The following is a 24,843-nucleotide window of genomic DNA, read 5'->3' as shown; positions in this document are numbered from 1 at the left end:
TTTCTCCCGATCTGGGTACAGATCGAGCCACGGCTGCATGCTTACCAGCCTCACTGGCGTCGATGCTCTTGAGAAGCATATCCTTTGCGCCAGTTTGTTGCTGCGATTGAGCCATTCGCTTGTAGCATTTGGACATGGAATGAGTGCCCCCACAGAAGGAGCACTCATGCCGAAATCTACAATTATTAAGCCACTTACAAGCCCCTTCATTGAAAGCAAAGCAAACACCCTTCTTGCTAGAACTCTGCTGCACTGAATAAGGTTGCCTGACCCCTTGGTTTCTCAATGGAAGCATCAAATTAATCCATAAACCAACGTCTTTAACACCCCATTTCATAGCAGGGTGCACCGACAATTTTTGTCTAAAGGACTCATCATACATGAGCCAGGCCATACCACCAAAATTGCGATAAGCCTCTAATATGCTATCAATATGCTGAAAAAGGCCACTACAGCAGCCCGGGAACCTTTCACCCAAAACAGCAGAGTAAATGCAAAAGGCTTGCAACCAATTAAGAAAAGACTTGGGGACAGTACGTTTCCTATCTTCTTCATTTTTGTCATCTCTTTTCTCACTCCTAACTGGTTCTCTACCAGCAGGGAGCAAAGAAAAGACATCCACATATTCCTTATTCCAAATGCGCTCTTTTAGAGCCACATTTAAATGAAAACCTAAAGGGGACATGTCACAAGTCAAAGCCTCCTTTAAACATGAATCAGCAACACCCACTGCTCTGACTGGAACAACAGGCTCACTGATCACATTTAAAGGAGCCCTAACCATATTCACCTCCCCTAAAACCTGCATAACAATTTTCCTAAACTCACCTAACATACTAACATTAAATGGTAAACATACAGTATCATTAGAAAACTCACCATCCTTGGCGTTCAACCCAGGATCGGCAGCGATGCAGGGATCTTCAGCACTCCCAGCCTCGTCCTGAGGCGAGCTCGCAGCCTGCCAGGCCACAGGGGACCCGCATCCGACCTCCTCTTCATCAGATGACCCCGATCTCGATCTCCACGCTGCTGCTGCGGCCACTTCTGGACAAGCTCTCCGCTCCTGCGGATAGTCCAAAGCTCTTTTGCCGGCCGCAGCAGCTCCCTGGGCCGCCGCTGCGCTTTTACGGCAGCGGCGGCTAGATGTCTCAGCCGAGCGCCGCCATCTTGACTCGCCGCTCGACCCAGGGTGATGACGCGTGACCTCGCGAGATCTCGGGATTCCTCTCACCGGGGGCGGCGACTTCCTCCTCTGCATGGACTTCCTCCCGAGCGGCGACTTCCTCCTCAGCGACGGCCTCTTCCGATTCACCGAAGATGGCGGCGAGTAGACCTCACGACCTTTCCTCTGTCTCTTCTCCGGAACGCCGCTCCCGACAGCCGAGGGATCCGTCACCGCCACCAGCGGGACTGCTGCTCCGGCCGACTCCACCGCCGAACCCGCTGATTCCGCCGGGCTAGGATCTTGACCCGACGCCTGCAAGCAGCTCCGCAGCCAGTCTTCTCCTCCGGCCTCCGATGCCCTCTTCAGCAGTTGATCGAGGAGCTTCTCCATCTGCTTCTTTCGTCTTCATCCAGCGGCGACTAACAGCTGACGCCGCAAGAACAGGTAATAAATAGCATTCACATTCCTGCACTTTTTCTTTCTAGCCAATGAGATTCAAATAAAAACCCTCTCCACGCAAACGGGCCAAACCAGATCAAACCAGCTCGTGGCAGCCTTACCACAGCTTAACCTCAAAATTTAACCCTTACAGGACTTCAAAAAGAAACACAAATCCTAATACTAAAATACCCATAAAAAAATTGCTAACAAGGGGGGATCTGTGCGACCATGTGTCCCCCAAGCTAGGTCGCTATGGGGGGCCCTGACACAAAGAAATAAGAAAGTTGGATGTTTGACAGTAATGAGCCATCATCAGCTACAGGACAGTGGGGGAGGGGGCAGGAGAGTGCAGCTGTGAGGGGCAAATAGGAGGATAGGTGAAGGAGAGAAGAGGGGAGTGGGGAGGGGGCAACAGAGTTCAGCTGTAGGGGAGGGGGCAGCAGAGTGCAGCTGTGAGGGGCAAATAGGATAGAAGAGGATAGTGAAGCTAGAGACATCATTCAGGAAGCTCCAGTACTCACTTCTGGTCGCACTGTGTCCTTGCCTCCTGCTACTGCTGACTATAGAGCAATGGCAGTGGGCTGGCTTTGCTGAGGGGGAGGAAATGATCAGCTTTGTCCCCTCTTCTGATGGACCGGAGGGGTCAAGCCTAAATGGAACATACAGCGCCTGTGCTGTATATTGGAAGAGATTGTCAGGGGCCCAGCGGAGGATCCACTGACTTCCAGGTGGGCAGGAGAGCAGTCAAATCGCTCTCTTTAATAGCAGCAGACAATCACCCAGCAGATACACAAAGCCGGTGGCTGGGTGATCACTGTGCTGCTATTACTGCTCTCCCCGCCCAAAATCCCGCCCACCTCTCAACACCGGCTTCAGTGGAAAGAGGTGGGCGGGATTATGTGTGCAGAGAGAAGTGCATATGCATTTTTTAAGTAGCCGGGACATGTGTTACCCCAGAGCGGCTGCAGTGACCATGTTCCGCCGCAGTTTGCAGCACAGGGTCCAGACTGGGCTCAGTGCTGCAATACATGTCAGCTGGGTGTGGTACTCGATTTCACATCCAGCTGAACCAAGTGCTGAAGTCTAGGATGGGCCCTTTGAAGCCCCGTGCCTGGTCGCAGTGGCGACCCCTGCGACCGCGATCATTACGCCCCTGTGTGGCACACAACTACAGCAAGTGAGCGCAATCTCTGTCTGTAAAACTTATCATCAGATAAGGCCCTATTTGTACCTTTATTCCCCAGTGTTTCCTCCATGCGTAAGCAAAAATAGTGGAGGAGGGTGTTTGTGGGGTGGGTGCCCATGTCCATAATTTGTCCTGTGGCTCATAGTCATAGTTATGTCACTGGTAATAGTGTAATGTTACCACCATTACTTGCTAGATGGCAATGCTCCCTTGTCACATAGAGTCAAAGCCAAAAGTTTTGACATTTGCATAGATTACTTTTTTTTTTTTTTTTTTTTTTGCTGCTTCAGTGTTTTTAGATCTCTTATACAGTATCTTTCTATAGTTGCTGAAGTATAATCATGCTATATTCACACACAAAGCATTTTTTACTTTGTGGGTAGGCACGGTTAGGGACCGTCCAGGGTCACACAGTCAATTGAGTTAGATATGGACTGAACTTGTCAGGGTGGGAGATCACGGGGGTAACCGGGCCAGAAATATGCAGGGTCTTTTAGGATAAATCCCTTCATCATTGTAACCTGGAAAAAGTAGAAGTCATAGCATTGCTGCCATCATAACTTTATGGAATCCACTGGATGAGTGAGACTGCTCTGTTTTATCCAACTCATGATGATGGTGTCATGTCATTGTTGATGTTTGTAACCCCTATTATCTGTGGACATTAGTACCATCTCGCTCACCACCGTTTGTCACCTTAAAGGACTGACCACTATCAGCCTTCTTTGGTTTAGCGATATATTTTTGACCGTAGGGTAATTCACTTAGTAGTGTCTGTGCACCATTGTTTTTTGTTTTAAGAGAAGTGAATTTTTAATAATACTTTTTAATAAAAGCTATATTTTATTTCTCACCAATTGTTGCTATAGATAGAACATAATGAATATGCTATAGAATATGTGGTTAATACAAAAACTTTACTCTTTCTAAAGACGTTTCAAGAATGAAGAACATATATTTTTTTGGGCGATCTAGATATCAGTATGTAAGGTGACTGAACCAGAGGTTATCCACAATTGGAGACTTTTTTTTAATTAACTGCATGTATTTTTGTCTAAAAATAATTCTTAATTTTTGGTTTCATTAAATATTGCTCTGTTTGCCTTCAATAGCCTTGGTATTTCCCTGTCTATTATTGGCTATTAAATGAGTTAACTAAGAATCAATAAGTCAGGAAATGCACATGATGTTTTGCTCTTGACTCGCCGAGTGTCCTGTTCAGACCACAGATTCTGACACCCCTCAATATACTTTCTCAGGTACTTCTGAGTTGAACAGGCAGGCTCGGGCATCGACCAACTGTGTGCTCATTAGTGATCGGTCTAGCAGGAGTTAATTTCTGCCAGTCTACTGGTTACTTTTTGATCACATATTGCGGGAGACCTATCACAAGTACTCCCCATCTTTTTAAGATGGAGGAATTTATCTTTAACTTTCTGCTACAACGGTCCATGTGCTGTTGTTTTCCAGTCCGGTGATATACTGCGTGTTGCTTGGTGTGCAGTGGAATTCCTCCTGTCATCTGGTTATTTTCTCCCTGATTAAGATTTTTTTCCTTATCACTTGTTCTCTGTGTGAGCCTTGGTTACCCGATGTTTACCTTGGTTACAGCTTACCGCAGGCTGTCAGACACCGGCTCCTGCTCCCTGCACATTCCGGATTGTTGCTCTCTCGCTGTCACACACAGTGATGTGTGCTTATCAGCGGGAGAGCAACAATAAAAAAACGAACCAGGGCTGTGTGTAACGAGAAGTGATCTCACAGCAGGGGCCAGATCGCTGCTCAGTGTCACACACAGCGAGATCGCTAATGAGGTCACAAAAACCGTGACTTAGCAGCGATCTCAGTAGCGATCTCGCTGTGTGTGAAGTACCCCTAGCTCTTTCTTCATGTCTTTTTTCTGAGCTATTTTCAGCTGATTTATCAACACAGATTACATCAAAGCTTACTGTGCAGGGAAACAATGAGCCTGTAAAAAATTTGTATAGCATTCCAGTTACAAATTTGACTTTTCACTCCAAAATCATTAATTTAATTAAGGAAAATATTGTTCCTAAAGGTGGACAACTACTCCTTCAAAAATAGCGCACAAAAAAGGACAAGAGAGTACAGCATGGGGTACTGTACTGAATCGTCTTCAATAAATAAAATATGCTAATATATACGTAACATCCATCCTATTTGGTTGTGGCATATACAAACTAATGGCCAGATAGGGCAGGAGATATACCCTTGAGCGCTGCAGCTGTACTGAAGATAAACTTGACAGGATGCCGTTACAACATGTTGGGAGTTGTATTTTCTCACAGCAGGAGCGCCACAGCTTACTGAACCCTGAGACAGAGTTGTCCATAACAGCTAACCCTATTGATATGTAGTGGTGTTGGTCCCTTTCAATAATACCTGTGATCTGCTGAGTCTAGCAAAATTTTTGTGGGATATGGTTGTACAGGTCTACCAGATCTGGTAACTTCTCTGGCCATTGGTTTCTTTCTTCCAGAGGTAGAGTCTTCAGCATATCAATAACCACATGGTTCATCTTCTCGCACAATCCATTGGTTTGGGGGTGGTACGGTGTTGTTCGGATTTTCTTACAGCCGTACATGTTACAGAACTCTTGGAACACTTCGGCCTCGAATGCAGGACCTTGATCGGTCAGTACCCTTTCCGGATAACCGTGAGGCCGACAAAAGTATGCCTGGAATGCTCTAGCTGCTGTTCTGGCTGTCTGGTCCTTCACAGGCACTACTACCAGGAAACTAGAGTAATGGTCCACAATGGTGAGGGCGTACACATAGCCTGACCGGCTTGGTGTTAACTTCACGTGGTCCAGGGCCACCAACTCCAGGGGCTGCTTCGTGACAATTGGCTGTAGGGGAGACCTCTGGCTGGCATCATCCTTCCGCCTCAGGTTACACGGACCACAGTCTCGGCACCACTTTTCGATCGTCTTTCTCATGTGCACCCAGTAGAACCGATCGCGGAGTAGGGTCTCCAACTTCTTCCACCCGAAGTGTCCTGCTTTATCATGGTAAGCTGCTAGGACCATTGGAGCATCCCTCTGTGGGACCACTATCTGCCAGACGAGTTTATTCGTTCGCCAGTTGACATATCTCTTGCAGAGCTTGCCTTGGTAGGTGAACAGTCGTCCCCTCTCCTTGCACAACTGCTGGGCTTCTTGTGGAGCGTCTGGACCGAGATGGGTCTCAGCTTGTGCTAGCTTTTCTTTGACCAATCGCACGGCCGGGTCACCGTTCTGTGTCTCTTCCCAATTGTGGTGGAGTAGTGGGTTGACCGAGACCTCGTGCTGGCTCGAGCGCTTCACTCCTACAGCATGCTCACACTGGGAAACACCTTTGTGATGGAAAGCCGGTAACTCTATCTCTTCGAGTTCATCCAGGTCTTCTCCAGACTCGGGTAAGTGAGGCATTCTGGACAGCGCATCAGCATTGTTATTCTTCTTGCCAGCCCGGTACTTGATGGTAAAGTCAAAGTTAGACAGCCGGGCCATCCATCGCTGTTCCAACGCACCTAACTTGGCTGTTGCCAGATGTGTCAACGGATTGTTGTCCGTGAAGATGGGGAACTTGGCCGATGCCAGATAGTGCTTGAAGCGTTCAGTCACTGCCCAAACAATAGCGAGGAACTCCAGCTTGAAGGAACTGTAGTTTTCTGGATTCCTTTCTGTGGGCCGAAGCTTCCTACTGGCGTAAGCTATCACCTTCTCTCTGCCTCCCTGCACCTGGGACAGAACTGCTCCCAGTCCCACGTTGCTGGCGTCTGTATAAAGTACAAACGGCTGGCTGTAGTCAGGGTAGGCCAGAATTTCTTCTCCCGTGAGAGCCCCTTTCAGCCGGACAAAAGATGTTTCTATTTGGCTGTTCCATTCAAATGGAGGGCTCTGCTTCTTAGCCTGCTTCGGCTGGCCCACAAGGAGATCTTGAAGAGGCGCTGCTATCTTTGTGAAACCATCAATGAACCTTCGGTAGTAGCCCACCAGCCCAAGGAACTGCCGCACCTCCTTTACCGTGGTGGGTCTTGGCCAGTCCTTGATTACGGTGACTTTCTCCGGATCAGGTGCCACACCTTCTGCGCTGACCATATGACCCAGGTACTGTACCTTTGGCTTCAAGAGGTGACATTTGGACGGCTTTATCTTCAGGCCATACTCCAACAGGGACTCAATCACTTCTGCTAAGTGCCTCAGGTGATCTTCGTAGGTCTTGGAGTAGACTATGACGTCATCCAGGTACAATAGCACGGTTTCAAAGTTGTGATGGCCCAAGCAGCACTCCATCAATCTCTGAAATGTCCCTGGGGCATTGCAGAGCCGAACGGCATACAATTGAACTCGCAGAGACCCATTGGTGTCGTGAATGCAGTCTTCTCTTTGTCCGCCTCTGCCACGGGAACCTGCCAATACCCACTGGTGAGATCCAGGGTGGAGAAATAATTAGCTGATTTTAAGGCCGTTAGTGACTCTTCTATTCTGGGTAGTGGATAAGCATCTTTATGTGTAATGCGGTTAATTTGTCTGTAATCTACGCACATTCTCATTGTACCATCTTTTTTCTTTACGAGCACAAGTGGAGCTGCCCAAGGGCTACTGCTATCTCTGATAACCCCAGCCTCCTTCATTTCCCGTAACATTTCTTTGGCACGCTGAAACTGTGCTGGGGGTACAGGGCGGTATCTCTCTTTAATGGGATGATGATCACCCGTGGGGATTTGATGTTTAACCCCTTTTACCTGCCCAAAATCTAGGGGGTGTTTGCTGAAGACCCACTCGTACTCCTGTACCAGCCGGTAAACCCCATGCTTTTGGTGTGAGGGGGTGGAGTCGGTGCCCACATGTAATTTTTGGCACCAGTCTTCCAGCTGTCCCTTGGAGCCATTGTCTTCCGCCTGGTCGGACGGGATCAAGGGTTCCACTGCTTTGATGGTATTGTTACTGACAGTGTACAGTTTTGCTACAGTGGCGTACCGGGGCAATTTGGCTTCCTCCTCCCCACAATTCAGGACACGGACGGGCACTCTTCCCTTGCGGACGTCTACCACCCCTCTGGCTATCAGGACTCCAGGCCTACTGTCTGAATACACCGGTTCTACCAAGGCCTGGTAATCCTGACTCTTGAGGCCTATTGCTGCCCGACACCATATCAACATTTCACTTCTTGGGGGTATTGCAATGGGGAGGGGGTCACTTACCCTCACACTGCCAATTTCTCCTCTGGCCAGCTCTACCTGCTGCCTCCTCATCAGGGCTCTGATCTCCCTCTGTAGGGCACGCTGCTGCCCGGAGCTGGCAGTTTCAGACGCCTGTTGCAACAAAATTATCACTTCGGCAATACAATTTTCTATCACATTTGTACCAATGGTTAGCAGTGGGTCAGATTCTTTGCGATCAATATCTACAATTATCATCCCCTGACATGGCAATTCTACCCGCCCCACTTTAATGGTTACTTCTTTATACCCAATTTGAGGCAAGGGCTGACCATTACTGGCCACAATTGTTAAATCATCATCTGGGCCATGGTCAATGTCTGAATCAGCCCAATATCTTTTGTACAATTTATAAGGGATGGTTGTTACCTGGGACCCCGTATTCAGGAGGGCATTCAAAGGGATCCCATCCAGCACAATAGGAAGGACCGGGCGTCCTCCCACAGACTTGCTGCGACTGGGGGTTGAGCCGGGCTTCCTTACACCTGGGGGTCGGCTCCTAGCCCCAGGCTCGGCCCATTTAAAGGACAGTGTCTTGCCATATGGCCCGCCTGGCTGCAGCGGCGGCATATCGGTTGTCCCGTTGAATCATACCGGTCTGTGTCTTTTCCTCGGGTCGGCGGAATCCTCCTCTGTCGCGTCCATGGGACGTCATCTGGGCTGGAGGCCAACTCGATTCTTGCAGGCGATGGGGTCACTTGTAGAGACTGCACGGTCTTGGCAAGGGCAGCTACAGTCTTGGTCAGCTCCTGGACCTGCTGTCTGAGCTCTGCAGCGGGATCCTTATCCAGGGACTGCGCCTCAGCCCCTGCAGCAGCTCGTGTTGCAGGCACCACCCCGGGGTACGTGATAGCCAGAGGCCGGAGGGGTACTGGGTCATTCGGTGTAGATTCCCTCAGTACCCGGATGGCCTGGTCCTTAAACTTTGCAAAGTCCAGAGCAGGGTTCTGCAGGACCATGATACGCAGCTGAGTCCTGTGGGCATCTGACAGGAGCCCCTCTATGAACTGCTCAGTTAGGAGTTTGTCTTCTTCACGTACACTCTCTGGGTCCACCTGTTTAATTGCTCTCAGGGCCTCCTGGAAGTTTAAGGCATAGTCCCTTATGCTGTCTGTGGCCCGTTGTTTGCACCCAAAGAATCTCATCTTTATTTCTGCTGCGGTGCGGGTGTCGAAAGTACTCTTTAACTTGGCCAGTATCTGGGTTGCTGTCCCTTTATCTGTATCAGGCCAGGACTTCACTTCACGCTGGGCCGCGCCGGCTAGCTGCCCCATTAGTATGCCCACCTTCTGGCTCTCAGTCAGCGGATACACCCGGAACAAGCTGTGCAGCCTTTCTCTGAAGTCGCTCAGGGTATGTGACTCCCCGGAGTACTGCGGCAGCCATTCTGCTCCCGGGATGTACGGCATTGTGATCGGCATTACCGGCGCTACCGCGGGGGCTGGGGCGACGGCGACTGGGATTACATCGGCCGGTGCTGCTGCGTCTTGAACTACTACAGCCACTGGCTCTCCCTCGGTGTCAGACATCTTCCTCCCCCTTAGTGAACCTTACCAGGCTCCGCTTTCTTTTTACAATCTCTTCCGGGTAGCGTGGGGTTAACGACCCTCCGCTCTGATGGCACGCTCCCTTCGCGCTCTTTTTTGGGCACGCCCCCCTTCTTCCTGCACTCAGCGAAGCTAATGGCGGCGGCAGTCTTCAAACAGTAAACACACAGTCTTTTGAAAGGCGCACAGTACCCGGTGGGCGCCGGGCACGAAATCCTGTTCGTGACGCCAAAGTTGACTCCCCACCCCAGGGCTATGGGACACCCGGTGCCGGACCGGACTAGTCCGGGGGTCATCAGTGGTGGCGGGGCCCGGCTCTGTGGCCCTGGTGGGGTCAATTAATATGGCTGGAGGTGATTAAAGTTTATAGTTGTCGTGACGCCACCTGTGGTTTGCGGCTATTAAGCCGCCACTGCTGTATGGGGCTGTTGGAATGGCAGCTAGGATGGTCCTGCTCCCCACAGGTGGAGCGGTACCCCGGGGCAACAGTTGGTGTTCATGAGGGTCTATGGTGTGAATAACACGGTGCAGAGCCGACAGGCAGTGAAAGAAACAGGCACAAACAGTAGTCTCTTTACCTTCTCCTCTTTTACTCGGCAGCAGTTTAGTCCAGGGAGACCGTCACAGATGGTAAAGATGGTCCGGCCGGCCTGGAAGTGCCTGGGGGTGATCTTTGGCCAGTTGAGTATGAGGCCTACTCGCTAATCTTTCTTTTCTTCTATAGGACCCTGCACTCTGAATTTAGCAAAGGCCCTCCTGCTGCTGGGACCAGTGGTTCGTCCCTTTTTCTGTGTGGTAGACTGCGCAGGCCCTCTCTGGTGCTTCTCTGCTGGAGTCCACACCGGGCCCTTGGGATGCAGCTGTACCTTCGGATTGCTTCTGGGCCAGGGGGCTTGCAGCTCTCCTGCCCTCCGGATTCGGCTACCAGGGAAGGATTTTATACACTGGCAACCACAGACTCCGATGTCCGAGTCTCTTCTGTGCCTCTCTGCACTTCTTGCTTCACTGGGCCAAGCTATTCCAGCTCTAGGCCCCAGTTCCACAAGGCAGCACTACTCTGCGTCTGCTCTCTTTGCTTCCTTTCTACAGACTGCACACTACTTCCTCCCTCAGGTCAGACTTAAGGAATGCTCCCTGGCATTCCAGGTTCAGAGCTCCCCCTGCTGGCCGGAGGGAGAACTGCGTTGGATGGTAAACTTACTGGCCAATAGATCTCCCAATTACCTCCAGGCTCAGCATTAACCCTTTGGGAGGGCAATGCTGTTGTGGCGACCAGGTCCTGGGGCGCCACATGATTGTTCGGAGGTTCCTGGAAGGACCACGGACGGGTGGTGACCCCGCGGTCTGGAGCAGTGTACAAAGGACAGTCAGCACCAGGGCAGGGGCCTCTCGGACCCCGGCAAGGCTAGGAGTCGCCATAAGTTGCCAAATCCGTCAGTGAAGGGGACGGCTGTCTCCCAACAACCAAGTCCCGATTGAAGGCAACAGCCCAACCATTAAAGCAGAGACACCGCCACCGCCAGGGCACCAGTTTCTGAGGGCCAGCGCCTGCGGGCAAAGAGTAGAGCTCCTCCGGTCCAGCTTGAAGCCGGGGAGCGGGTTACCGGTGGGAACCCATCGAAACCATCAACAACATAGGTGCAGGACAAAGGGACATCACCGTCACCTACTGGGGAAAGCAAGTGCAGCCGTCCGTGGGAACCGTCTTTCCAGCCGTGTGTTTTACCGAGAACTGTGTCATCGTCTCAGGCTAAGTGAGTACCACAGTGCCGCAAGGCACAGCGTTGCCCCCGCGTCCCTGCGCCCACCAAGCCCTGCATCTCCCAACTCATCACTGGGCCCCGGGATCACCAACCCCTACCCACGGAGGGGCAACACAACAACTGGCTGCTCCATACCATCCTTCCCAGGATCCCTACACAAGAGCAGCGGTGGTGCTAATAAATCACCACAACCGTGGGTGGCGTCACGGACAATAAACTATCCCAAATCCCAATCCCCTTTCACTCACGGGCGAGGAGTGCCGCTCTAGAACCCCCGGGATCCGGCCCACCGCTCGAGCCACCACTGAGCAGCAGCGGCCGGACCCGAGCAGAGGGGTGAGCGCAGTGCTGACACCCTCCTCCCCGCCCGCGACAATGTCACCGGTTGCAGTGGTGACTGGGGTTCCGGCCTCCTCTGCTGCGAACCCCTCCTCTGACCTTTCCCCCTCCAGGAGTGGAACGGATGATGTTGACTACGCTACCTGTGGTGTGCGGCCAGGGATAAGGCCACCGCTGCATGGTACCTCGCCAGGGATGATGTTGGGGTGCAGCCAGGATGATATCGCTCCACACAGGCGAGCGCCCCCCGGGAGGGAGAACGGGGAACTGGGAATCGCCAGATCACAAGGCGATGACAAACAGAGTCAGAGTCACTGGGTTGCGGGCTTCAGATCTTATTTACTCACAGTTCTTTCATATTCACTGCAATGACTCAGTTCATTCCCAAGCAGGGCAGAGGTCAAGTCTGGTAAGGCAGCCTGTGGACTTTCTCTTCCTGTGCTCTCATGTGGTGGTCCACTCTTTGTCTCTGGAGCTCTTTGGACCCATTACTCTGAAACCTGAAGCTGCGGGGCTTTGTAACCCTCTTATCTTCCATGCCACACGACTACCGGTCCCAGGCTCTCAGTTTCTTTGAGCTAGCCACCTCTCCTTTTCATCACCACACACCCCACGCACTACCGCCCCCATCATCATCAATGCACACCCCGGCACTAACACACCCATCAACACCGCACACACGCAGGCACTACCGCACCCATCATCACTGCACACCGGCACTACAGCCCCCATCATCATCACTGCACACCCCGGCACTACCGCACCCATCATCACCACACACCCCATGCACTACCGCACCCATCATCATCACTGCACACCCCGGCACTACCACACCCATCATCACCGCACACACACAGGCACTACCGCACCCATCATCACCGCACACCGGCACTACAGCCCCCATCATCATCACTGCACACACCGGCACTACCACACCCATCATCACCACATACACGCAGGCACTACCACCCTCATCTTCACCGCACACACGCAGGCACTACCGCACCCATCATCACCCCCACACACCGGCACTAGCGCTCCCATCATCACCGTACACACACACGCACTACCACTCCCATCATCACCGCACACACGCATGCACTACTGCTCCCATCATCACCGCACGCACACCGGCATTACCGCACCCCTCATCACTGCACACACGCACGCACTACCGCACGCATCATCACCGCACACACTACCTCAGTGACGTCCCCGCTGACAGCGCGACTCACTTCAGTTGCTGCCTGGAGCTGACAGAGTGTGGTGGTGTTCGACGGCCGCTCCTGTCAGCTTCATGTAGCAGAGGTGAAAGCGTCGTGGGACCTTGTTTGGATTACGTCAGACCTGGAGGGGTATTTGGGGATTAATAAAGTGGTGAAAGAGGGTGTTTTTTTATCTTTTATTCCAAATAAAGTATTTTTTAGGGTGTGTTTACTTACTTTCACTTACAGGTTAATCATTGGGGGTGTCTCATAGAAGCCTGCCATGATTAACCTAGGTCTTAGTGGCAGCTATGGGCTGCCATTAACTCCTTATTACCTCGATTGCCACTGCACCAGGGCAATTCGGGATGAGCCTGGTATAGTCCCGGGACTGTCGCATCTAATGGATGCGGCAATTCCGGGCAGCTGCTGGTTGATATTTTTAGGCTGAGGGCTCCCCATAACGTGGGGCTCCCCATCCTGAGAATACCAGCCTTCAGCTGTGTGGCTTTACCTTGGCTGGTATCAAAATTGGGGGAGACTGCATGCCGTTTTTTTAAATTATTTATTTATTTATTGTACTGCACGATATAGACCTGCCCACCGGTGGCTGTGATTGGTTGCAGTGAGACAGCTGTCACTCAGCGTGGGGGCGGGTTTGACTGCAACCAATCATAGGCAATGGTGGGCGGGGGAAGGAGGGAATACGAGATTGAATAATGAGCGGCCGGCGTTTTCAAAAGAGGAAAAGCCGCCGGTGGTTTGTGACAGCTGTGCAGTGCCACGCCGATGATCGGTGAGTATGAGAGAGGGGGTGAGAGGGGAGAGAGACCAGGAGTGATTTTAAATGATTTAGATCGTTCTGCTGGACATGCTGAGCATGCTCAGTAGAGCGTGACGGAATCCGTCAGCGGAATCTGCCACCATAGACAATCATTAGACACCTTGGCGGGTTCCAACTGAATCCGTCAAGGTGCGTTATTTTAACGACCCAAAAAACAGTACATGTAGCGTTCCCTCCGCCCGACGCTGCGTCAAAATAACGACTCCGCCTCGTCCAGCGGATGCAACGCAGACACTTGCATTACAGTGCGTCGTCAATACAAGTCTATGGAGAATAGCGCACTGCATTAACGGACTGTGCTATTCTCCGTAGCGGAAGATTGCGCTGAACGCAAGTGTGAAAGCAGCCTTACATGCCAGTAATGTAGGCACTGACAGCAGGATGAGCTAAAGCAGACAGAAAAATGGATTGTACATTGATTTCTATCAGGATCAGAATGTTTTCCTTACAGAAGTATGGAAGAAGAGTCCTGAGCTGGACATGTGCGCTTTCTGCCGACAGTGCCTGATCAGGGTGACTCCGTAGTTTTACCTTTATCAGTCATTAAACCGGCCTCTGATTTAGAGTAAAGGTTACAGTAGCACAGCCATGTATTCCAGGTAATGATGGATTTACACAGCAAGATCTAAACCCTTAAATGACTGCCGATCGGTACACACACGCCAATTTGTAGTGACTTCTTTGGACCATTTTCTGTATTTGCACATTCATATTTTCCTCCTTCCAAGAACCATATTTTTTTTATTTTCCATTTACATAGTCATAAGAGGGCTTGATTTTTGCAGGATGGGATGTAATTTTGAATGACATTATTTATTTTAACACATAATGTACTAGAAAACAGGACGAAAGTGCAGAGAAAGGGTGAAAAAAAGGGCAATATTGTGTTTTGGGGGCTTTGTTTTTCCAGTGTTCATTGTGTGGCTAAAATTGCCTCTTAAAGGATTCTCCATGTCAGTACAATTACCGGGATACCAAACTTGTAGTATTTGTTTTATTTAAGTAGTGAAAAAAAATTCTGAAGTAAAAAAATCCAGAACATTTTGGTTTGTGTCACCATTATCTGAGATCCATAAGGCTTTCAGATTTCCATCGATGGAGCGGTTTGAGGCCTAAAACACACTTCCGCAAAAAAAAGTCCGTATGACACGGTCCGTTTTTCGGGTCCGTGTTCCGTTTTTTTGGGGCGTTTCTCCGGTACGTATGGCATCCGTGTGATGGCGTATGCGAGCCGTATGTACGTGTGGAATGTCCGTATTGACATAAAATACGTACGTGTGCAGTCCGTGTGCCGTCCGTTTTTTAAGATCCGTATTCTTAGCCAATTAACGTTGTTAATCATTCATCATGAGATCTTGGTGTTGTTGTTTGCTTTCAATTGACCTGATAGACTGGAAACAAGTGTTTCAGATTTTGTGATGAAAAACGGACACGGACGATACGTGCTGAACACGGACATACTCCGTGTGCGGTCTGTGCAGGCACGGACCCATAGACTAAAGCGGGTCCGTGCCTGCGTGCTGCCAGCAAAAAACGGACATGTCGTCCGTGTAGAAAAGCGCACACACGTACTTACGACACGGACACACGTTCCTTGTGATTTTACGTGCGTGTGCCATCTACCATTGATTAACATGGTTCTCCGTGTGTACGTGTCTCCGCTACGTGCAAATACGTACCGCACACGTACAAAAAAAACGGATGTGTGTTGCGGGTCTGAGGGCTTGTTTTTTTGTGTGACGAGCTGCCATTTTAATTGGTCCCATTTTGTGGCACAAAGGACTATTTTATCACTGATAATTGCATTTTGTGGGGGAGGAGTAGAAATTAATATTCAGTAATTCCGGTGTGTTACATTTTTTTTGCTTTCTCATGTTTCCCATACCTGTTAATTCATTTCATTTCTTGACAGACTGGACTTTTACAGGGAGTCTGTAATCACCAAAATGCACCTTAAATAAACTATACACTTCCAGAAAAGACCCAGGCCCTATAAAAATCATACTAGCACTTTAGCTGTAGCTGATACAGTGTTTGAGAAAAGCAACACTTAAAGGGAACCAAACATCAGGATTTTCATGTATAAGGTGTAAGGGGTGGGCAGACCCCTTACAATGAGGTACAGTTTCCCCGGAATGTTGATGTTATTTAATAAAAATGTTTTAATGATTATTACACTGTTTTAGTGGGATCCCCTAGTGGCCGGGTGGGACGGCTGTCTCCACAGAAACAGGGCAGAGGAAAGGAGGAGCCGGCAGCAGAAAGGGGAGGGAAGAGAGTTGTTAAGAAAAAAAACTAGAACCAGCAGTCAGTTGAGTCCGGGACGGGAGAGAAGAAGCAGAGAAGGGGCAGAGTGTGGGAGCTGGGTGAATAGGAAAGCCGGAGAGAAGAGGAGAAGGCGGAACCTCAAGTGTGAAGTGTGGCGCCCCTGACCTGGTCAGGCACCACTGAGTACTGCACCCATGCTGGGAACAGTACAATACAGGTAATCCAGAAGGCTGACCGGGGTGTGGAACACAGGCGCATAGTGATCAGGTCTCACACATGTACCCATGAGAGGACCCCTGGGGATCCCAGGAGGGGGAAAAGCCTTCACCTTCACTGGAATAGTGGAGGGGGCCAAAAGCCTCCATCTCCTCTCAAGGGGTGTGGTAAGAGAATCTGGTTGCTAGGTGGCGTAGGCAGGCACAAAAGGGAAAAGAGAAGGAGGAGTAAACAGTCTAGAGTCTGCAGCAGAGTGTGGAGGAGTGAGGAGCAGGAAAGTGAGGCTCTGACAGGAGCAGCAGTGAAGGTCCCAGATGTGAGCCGGTTCAGAGCAGAGTCCAGGGAGCTCCGAGGAGAGCTGACCCCTTCCCCTGGGCTGCTGTAGTCTGACAGCGTCCGCGCAGTGGCTACTGACGGGGGAGAACGGTCAACTAGGAGTGCTACCCGAAATCCATCTTCAGCTAAAGAGAGAGCACGGAGTGGGAAGTAAGGAGACTGCTAGAGAGTACCAGGCCCAAACGGGCGGCAGATCCCGAAGCGGAGATAGATCCAGCTTTCTTTTGCTAAACCTGCCGGTGTGGGGCTCTCAAAGCCCACGCCACAACACCACAAAAGCCGCAGCCACGTAGCCACAGTTAGGGCCCATAGCTCACAGGAGGCAAGAAGCTGGAGTGATCTGGCCCAGGCAACAAGCACACGGCGAACGAAGGGGAGTGAGGCTTCAGCAACTTCCCTGGGTGACCCCCATAGGGACTCAAAGTCGGGGTCACTCCAAACCACCAAGGGCTAAGGAAGGCGAGTTAGTAGTCACCCTCACAAGTCAGCCTGAAGGACACCTGGTTCCCGCCTGGTTCATCCCAGCTACGCCCGGGTTACTCACCCTGCCACCTGAAGTGAGTAAAAACCCTGAAAGACATTCTGCCTGTGTGGAGTTATTCTGCGCCTTGTGGTACTACGTACCTACACCGGGCCCTGGGGCTTGCCTCACTCTCAGGAGGCTATTCCAACTAACTGCACACACCATCAGCCCCAGGCGACCCTCAACCTGCAGTGGCGGTCCCTACTGGCCGCAATACTGAGAGTGGCGTCACGACAAGAAGAAGATCTCCTACCTGTGACCAGATCCAGCTGAGTGGAGTCCCTGAAGGTAATGCACCGACACAGCGTTTGCGGGGCTTCACATCTGGCGTCACGAACAGGATAAGGACTAGACCTGTCTAGACAGGTGACCATGTGCCTGGGCGGTCCGCTTGAAAAATTGGAAGCGCCGCCATATTGCCACCATGAAAAGCGCGCTGAAAAACAACAGCAGCCCGCGCTGGGAGAAGTTACCGCCCACGAAGAGGTGTGGCTACCCAGAGATCCCCTGCAGAGTTCTGACCTCGCTTGTGAAGAGAGCGGAAGCGTTCAGAGACGTCGGGACAGAAAGGGAGCCAGAAGCCTGCTGCTGGGAGAGGAGCTGCTGAAAGAGGCAGAGCAGAAACTGAAGAGCCTGCTACTGGAGGCAGCGACGAGTCCACTGCTGGGAAATCGTGCAGAAGAAGGCGCAGAGGAAATGGCGTCTGAACGCAGAAACCCAGAACCAGGCTCCGCTGCCTGGTGGTATCGGGAGCTTGCCCAGTTCTGCGACCGACTGGAGACCCGGGTCGTGGAGCAGATCAGAGAAGAACGCATGGAACTTCTGGAGATGGCTGCCGCGGTTCAGGCCTATGAGAGGGGAACCGCACGACGAGTGCCAGACCGGACGGCGACGACTCAGACCCCGATGCTGCCACCGATGGGTGAGTCCAGTATTACCCCTGCCGGCCCGGATGCCCCGACCCCTGCTGCCACGCCCGCGGTCCCTGAAGAGGCGTCCGGCGCGGCGACGCTGAAGCAGGCCGCAGCCACGCCAGGTGCAGCCCGCCAAGCTCAGGCCGCCGCAGCGATGCCCTGCTCGGCCCGCCAAGCCCCGGCCGCCGCAGCGATGCCCTGCTCGGCCCGTCAAGCCCCGGCCGCCGCAGCGATGCCCTGCTCGGCCCGCCAAGCCCCGGCCGCCGCAGCGATGCCCTGCTCGGCCCACCAAGACCCGGTCCCTGCAGCGACGCCCAGCCCAGCCTGCACAGATTCCATCGCAGCTGCGACGCCGATCCAGGCCGCCGCCATACAGGGCGCGGCCCGCCAAGACCAGGCCGCCGCCATACAGGGCGCGGCCCGCCAAGACCAGGCCGCCGCCATGCCGAGCGCGGCCCGCCAAGACCAGGCCGCCGCCATACAGGGCGCGGCCCGCCAAGAGATTGCATCACCACTTACCCCGGCCTGCAAGGCCAGAGCAGACACCGCTCCCCAGTCCAAAGAGGTCCCTGCTGGAAAGCCCACGCTGGGGGAGGACCCCGCATACTGGCAGCTGAAGGCTGACATGGAGGCCAAGTTTCCACAATGGTTGGTGGACCGGTACATGCTCCCTCCGCATACCCCCAAGAGGATTCCAGCAACCCCTGCAGCAACCACGCCAAAGAGTCCCCCGCCTGGGCCTGCTGAAGAAAGCCCATCCCCAGCACTGCCACCAAAGGAGTGCCAAGAAGAACTAAGGGGGAGAGGAGGCCAGGAAGCTGAGGAGCTGACTCAGGAGCCACCAGCAGTGGATCCATACCCAGAGCCAGAGATGCTGCCGTATTCCCGCTGGGATGAGGAAGACCTGACACCTTCTGCTGAGGAAGATCTGCCCCAAAGCCTCACCTGGGAGCTTGTAAGCTGCACTTCGCAGAATCCAGCCCGCAAGACACAGCGCCGTAGCAGAACCCAGTTTTCCCCTGCACCGCCATCCCCAGAGCAGAGAGATGACATCACGGCCAGAGACCTACAAGAAAAAAGGTTCCTGAGAAGAGCCAAAGCACAGGTCCGAGGACCCCTTTGTAGAGGAGTAGTGGAGGACTTCAGCCTCAAGTCAGGATATGGGTTCATCGTAGCACCTGGTATAAAAGAAGGTATTTTTGTCAATAGGAGAGACGTCAGAGCTCATCTGCCCAGAGGACACCCTGGCAGAAACTTAAAAATGGGAGACTCCGTACAGTTTACCCTGCATCGAGGCGAAAGAGGCTGGTATGCCCTAGATGTAGTGCCATGTCCCAGAGAAGAAAGGAAAGACAGCCATAAGGAAAGAAAAGACAAAGAACCTACTGAAGAGACAACTACAGATGAGGAAAAAGGTCAAGAAACCAACAGGTGCCGCAGCCCTACAGGCCCAAGCCCTGGTGAAGAGGAATCTGCCTAAGTTCAAGTAAAGTACAGCAAGTTTTGACCAGTTGGAAAGTTTGTTTTGCAACGTTTTAAAGTTCAAGAATGTGCCCACAAAAACTATTGTGAGAAATAAACCTTAAGGCTATGAACTGGCTATAGCCACAAACTCTCGCAGTGTAAATAGTTACACCAGAGGGCACCACCACCACCAGAGTCAGCCTGTTTAGGGGCTTGGCTCGTCTGCAACCAGGAGGAGCCCGTCCGTATATAGGGCCTTGGCTCACCTGCGACCAGAGAGCATGCCTGTTTATGGGGCCTGGCTCTCCACCACAAAGAGGGTACCTGGTCAGCACCAACTGTGGAGGCCGCCTCTACATCCTGCCAGAAGAGGCTGAAGGCGCGGATCCACCAGGCCAGGTATACCCTGAAACCACCAGCCCATGAAAGCCGCCTCTACATCCTGCCAGAAGTGGCTGAAGCCGCGGCCAACGTGAAAGGGTTTTGGGTGGGTTAACGGACTTGTGGGTGGAGGGTGGTGATGTATGGTACCTGGTGCTTTTAAAATGTTTTACCATGTTTTAATGTTTTATGCATTTTAAAATGTTGTCTTGCAGCCCGAGGACGTGCTGGTGATAACTAAGGGGGAATGTGGCGCCCCTGACCTGGTCAGGCACCACTGAGTACTGCACCCATGCTGGGAACAGTACAATACAGGTAATCCAGAAGGCTGACCGGGGTGTGGAACACAGGCGCATAGTGATCAGGTCTCACACATGTACCCATGAGAGGACCCCTGGGGATCCCAGGAGGGGGAAAAGCCTTCACCTTCACTGGAATAGTGGAGGGGGCCAAAAGCCTCCATCTCCTCTCAAGGGGTGTGGTAAGAGAATCTGGTTGCTAGGTGGCGTAGGCAGGCACAAAAGGGAAAAGAGAAGGAGGAGTAAACAGTCTAGAGTCTGCAGCAGAGTGTGGAGGAGTGAGGAGCAGGAAAGTGAGGCTCTGACAGGAGCAGCAGTGAAGGTCCCAGATGTGAGCCGGTTCAGAGCAGAGTCCAGGGAGCTCCGAGGAGAGCTGACCCCTTCCCCTGGGCTGCTGTAGTCTGACAGCGTCCGCGCAGTGGCTACTGACGGGGGAGAACGGTCAACTAGGAGTGCTACCCGAAATCCATCTTCAGCTAAAGAGAGAGCACGGAGTGGGAAGTAAGGAGACTGCTAGAGAGTACCAGGCCCAAACGGGCGGCAGATCCCGAAGCGGAGATAGATCCAGCTTTCTTTTGCTAAACCTGCCGGTGTGGGGCTCTCAAAGCCCACGCCACAACACCACAAAAGCCGCAGCCACGTAGCCACAGTTAGGGCCCATAGCTCAGAGGAGGCAAGAAGCTGGAGTGATCTGGCCCAGGCAACAAGCACACGGCGAACGAAGGGGAGTGAGGCTTCAGCAACTTCCCTGGGTGACCCCCATAGGGACTCAAAGTCGGGGTCACTCCAAACCACCAAGGGCTAAGGAAGGCGAGTTAGTAGTCACCCTCACAAGTCAGCCTGAAGGACACCTGGTTCCCGCCTGGTTCATCCCAGCTACGCCCGGGTTACTCACCCTGCCACCTGAAGTGAGTAAAAACCCTGAAAGACATTCTGCCTGTGTGGAGTTATTCTGCGCCTTGTGGTACTACGCACCTACACCGGGCCCTGGGGCTTGCCTCACTCTCAGGAGGCTATTCCAACTAACTGCACACACCATCAGCCCCAGGCGACCCTCAACCTGCAGTGGCGGTCCCTACTGGCCGCAATACTGAGAGTGGCGTCACGACAAGAAGAAGATCTCCTACCTGTGACCAGATCCAGCTGAGTGGAGTCCCTGAAGGTAATGCACCGACACAGCGTTTGCGGGGCTTCACAGAAGCAGTACTGGTGTGGGTCCGGTCTGTGTTAGCCGTAGTGGGAGCCAGGTGAAGTGGATTAGCCGGGCACATCCCCACTGGAGGAGACGTCAGGAGCAGGTTTTTCCCCTCAGCCAAAGAGTGTGAAGTCACCTGAATTGTTGTGCCTCTGTGAAGAAAAGCGCGTAATAAAAATGCCTGCTGGTTCAATTGATCCATGTCTGCAGAGTCTCTGTACAACTGACGACGGCGTCTGCACCACCACACTCTGCCCCACCAAGTCATCTCCTGTCCCCAAAGTGACGGCGGCACCAGGGGTAAGCCTAGCAGAAGGGGCCACGACTACAACCCCCGAGGCACCCCTGGCACCCCGTTACATGTGGCGTAGTCGGCAGGATCCGGATTATATGCAAGGGGTCCCAATCCGAGAAGATGGAGACCAAGTGGTGCCTAGGGCACAGGATCCGGATTATTGGAAAAGGGTCCCGATCCCATGGTGGGAAGAAGAAGTGGTGCCTAAGGCGTTGGACCGGGCACAAGATGGCGGCAAGATGGCCGCCGTCTTCATGGACACGGTGGGAGCGCGAAGATTTGGCGCCAAAAGAAGAGCCTGGGGCTGGCCGGTGAAAAAAAAGAAGTACGGAGTACTCCGCCCAAAGAGGGGAGGTGCTGGCCCCAGGATGCTGAAGAAGACATGTGAAGTGGGCGGTGTTCCAGAAAAAAAAAGAACCGCCGCGGAGGGGTCGATCTGATGTGCGAGACTGGGGGTGGAGTATACCCAAGAGCGGGAAAAGTAGGCCCGCCTCCACTTCCTCCAGCATCTCCACTGACCCTGACGCCCTTACCAGAAACGCTGACTGCAAACAAGATGGAGAACCCCGAAAGACAGCAAGCTGCGATGGCTGCGTTGGTCGCGACTGGCCTGGGCAGAGGACACCCGAAGCCGACTGCGGCTGCGGCGGCGGAAGGACTCACCCCTAACTTACCGGCTGTGCCCGGAGGATCGGAACGACCCACGAAGGTTACCTGGGTTACAACCTGGGACGCCGCGACCGGAGAGACCACGACCGAGGTCCGAGCTACTTACACGGCACAGCTGCCGTCGGGAAACAGACTCCTGGGAACTCCCTATCGGTGCCCGGAGATACCCCCGCCGGTCGCGGTGGGATCTTCAACCCACGCAACAGTTCCGGCCCCGGAAGAATCACACGCCCGGGAGCTAGAAAAGGACGAGTGGGGTTTCTTCTGGGATCCAGTGCAGCCGTCGTCCCAGACTCGGCAGAAGTCTCCATCACCAGAACCCGACCCGGTACAGGAGAGACTACTGGCTGAGACCGTGGCCCGTGAAATGATGGCCGGTCCCCGGAGTGAAGAATTCGAGCGACAGTGTACCGTCGGAACTGTGGTGAAGTTCAACCAGAAAGAGGGCTACGGTTTCATCGAGGATGAAGAGACCGGTGATCACTACTTTTACAACCAGGTGAACCTGAACACCGAGGGCCTACCACAACGCCTTCACACTTTATACCCGGGAGAGAAGGTGCGGTTCATGAGAGAGGTGGGATGCCGGGGCCTATTTGCGGTAGGAGTGACCCGGATGCCCACTACCCAAGAGGCTGCCCAATGGCAGCAAGAAATCAAGTGGGAGGAATGCCAATACCGGCGGCGTGCACAGCAAAGACCGGTACTAGCTGAGAGCTGAGATTTCCCACCCGAAAAGCACACTGGCAGTAGCACCTGAAGTCATGCCCGGACCGAGCGCTGACCCAGAGAAGGGGACCCCGGCGGTGCTGGCTATACAACAGAGCCTGGTTACTCACCCGGTAATCGTCATGGGCAGCCCCCAGCCGTCCCGTGCAGCGACCCCATCACCCCCGTCGGGGGTTGAGGAGACAAGACCGGAGATTGAGACACCGGAGCCTACCGTCAACTATGAACTAGTGATGAGCGAGCATGCTTGTCACTACTCGGTATTCGCACGAGTATCGCTGTACTCGGGCTGCTCGGCGGGGACCGAGTAATCTCGCGATACTCGTGCTGTACTCGTGGTCTTCATTTCTGCATGTTGGCGCTCTTTTGAGAGCCAGCCCTCATGCAGGGATTGGCTGGCAGACCACTGCAATGCCACAGCCCTGTTAGTTGTGGAATTGCAGTGATTGGCCGGCCTGCACAGCGTGACCGAGCCTTTATATCGGCCGGCGCGCTGTGCTCTGCTCACAGCTATTCAGACATTCAGTGTAGGGAGAGTGTCGCTGATTCAGGGAAAGCTTTGCGGCCCTTTATAGTTAGTTCCGGAGCAGGGCTGCAAACAGTGTGACCAGAAGTCCTTCTCAGGACTATTCTAGTTGTATACAGGCAGGCAGGGTATAGCCAGGTCGGAGTACAGTAGCAGAGTCCTTCTCAGGACTATTGTTGCTATATACAGGCAGGGTATAGCCAGGTCGGAATACAGGCTAGTGACCAGAAGAGTCCTTGTCAGGACTATTGTAGCAGTATACAGGCAGGCAGGCAGGGTATATAGCCATTCCTAGTGGTGACCGTATACCAGCCTTCATCATATCTGGGGCTGGTGTACACAGTGTAAAACAGTCCAGATAGTGTCAGACTTCTCAGTAATTGTCGCTCCTAAAAACCAGTTAGGTTCTTATTGCGTCCGTGCTTGCATTTAAAAACAGCACGTGTGTGGCAGTCGGTGGCAGGGTACAGGTGCGCGTTTTGCACAAACTATTATATAACGCACAAGTCTAGTGTATAATACACGTCAGTCAGCAGTGTCTGATAGTGTCAGACTTCTCAGTAATTGTCGCTCCTAAAAACCAGTTAGGTTCTTATTGCGTCCGTGCTTGCATTTAAAAACCGCACGTGTGTGCCTGTCGGTGGCAGCGTACAGGTGCGCGTTTTGCACAAACTATTATATAACGCACAAGTCTAGTGTATAATACACGTCAGTCAGCAGTGTCTGATAGTGTCAGACTTCTCAGTAATTGTCGCTCCTAAAAACCAGTTAGGTTCTTATTGCGTCCGTGCTTGCATTTAAAAACAGCACGTGTGTGGCAGTCGGTGGCAGCGTACAGGTGCGCGTTTTGCACAAACTATTATATAACGCACAAGTCTAGTGTATAATACACGTCAGTCAGCAGTGTCTGATAGTGTCAGACTTCTCAGTAATTGTCGCTCCTAAAAACCAGTTAGGTTCTTATTGCGTCCGTGCTTGCATTTAAAAACAGCACGTGTGTGGCAGTCGGTGGCAGGGTACAGGTGCGCGTTTTGCACAAACTATTATATAACGCACAAGTCTAGTGTATAATACACGTCAGTCAGCAGTGTCTGATAGTGTCAGACTTCTCAGTAATTGTCGCTCCTAAAAACCAGTTAGGTTCTTATTGCGTCCGTGCTTGCATTTAAAAACAGCACGTGTGTGGCAGTCGGTGGCAGCGTACAGGTGCGCGTTTTGCACAAACTATTATATAACGCACAAGTCTAGTGTATAATACACGTCAGTCAGCAGTGTCTGATAGTGTCAGACTTCTCAGTAATTGTCGCTC

General features: G+C 52.5%; 1 protein-coding gene across 1 annotated transcript in view; it reads right to left on the bottom strand.

Moving 5' to 3' along the window:
* Positions 1-1,558, bottom strand: part of LOC142310926 (uncharacterized) — a 375,823-nt gene extending 374,265 nt beyond the window's left edge. The window contains exon 1 of the mRNA XM_075348804.1: positions 46-1,558. Coding sequence (XP_075204919.1) covers positions 46-1,558 — 1,513 coding nt within the window. The remainder of the gene's footprint in view (positions 1-45) is intronic.
* Positions 1,559-24,843: the final 23,285 nt, after the last annotated feature.

This window comes from Anomaloglossus baeobatrachus, chromosome 1 (assembly GCF_048569485.1).
Source record: "Anomaloglossus baeobatrachus isolate aAnoBae1 chromosome 1, aAnoBae1.hap1, whole genome shotgun sequence".
Lineage (NCBI taxonomy): Eukaryota > Metazoa > Chordata > Amphibia > Anura > Aromobatidae > Anomaloglossus > Anomaloglossus baeobatrachus.
This window is presented reverse-complemented; position numbering and strand designations above follow the sequence as displayed.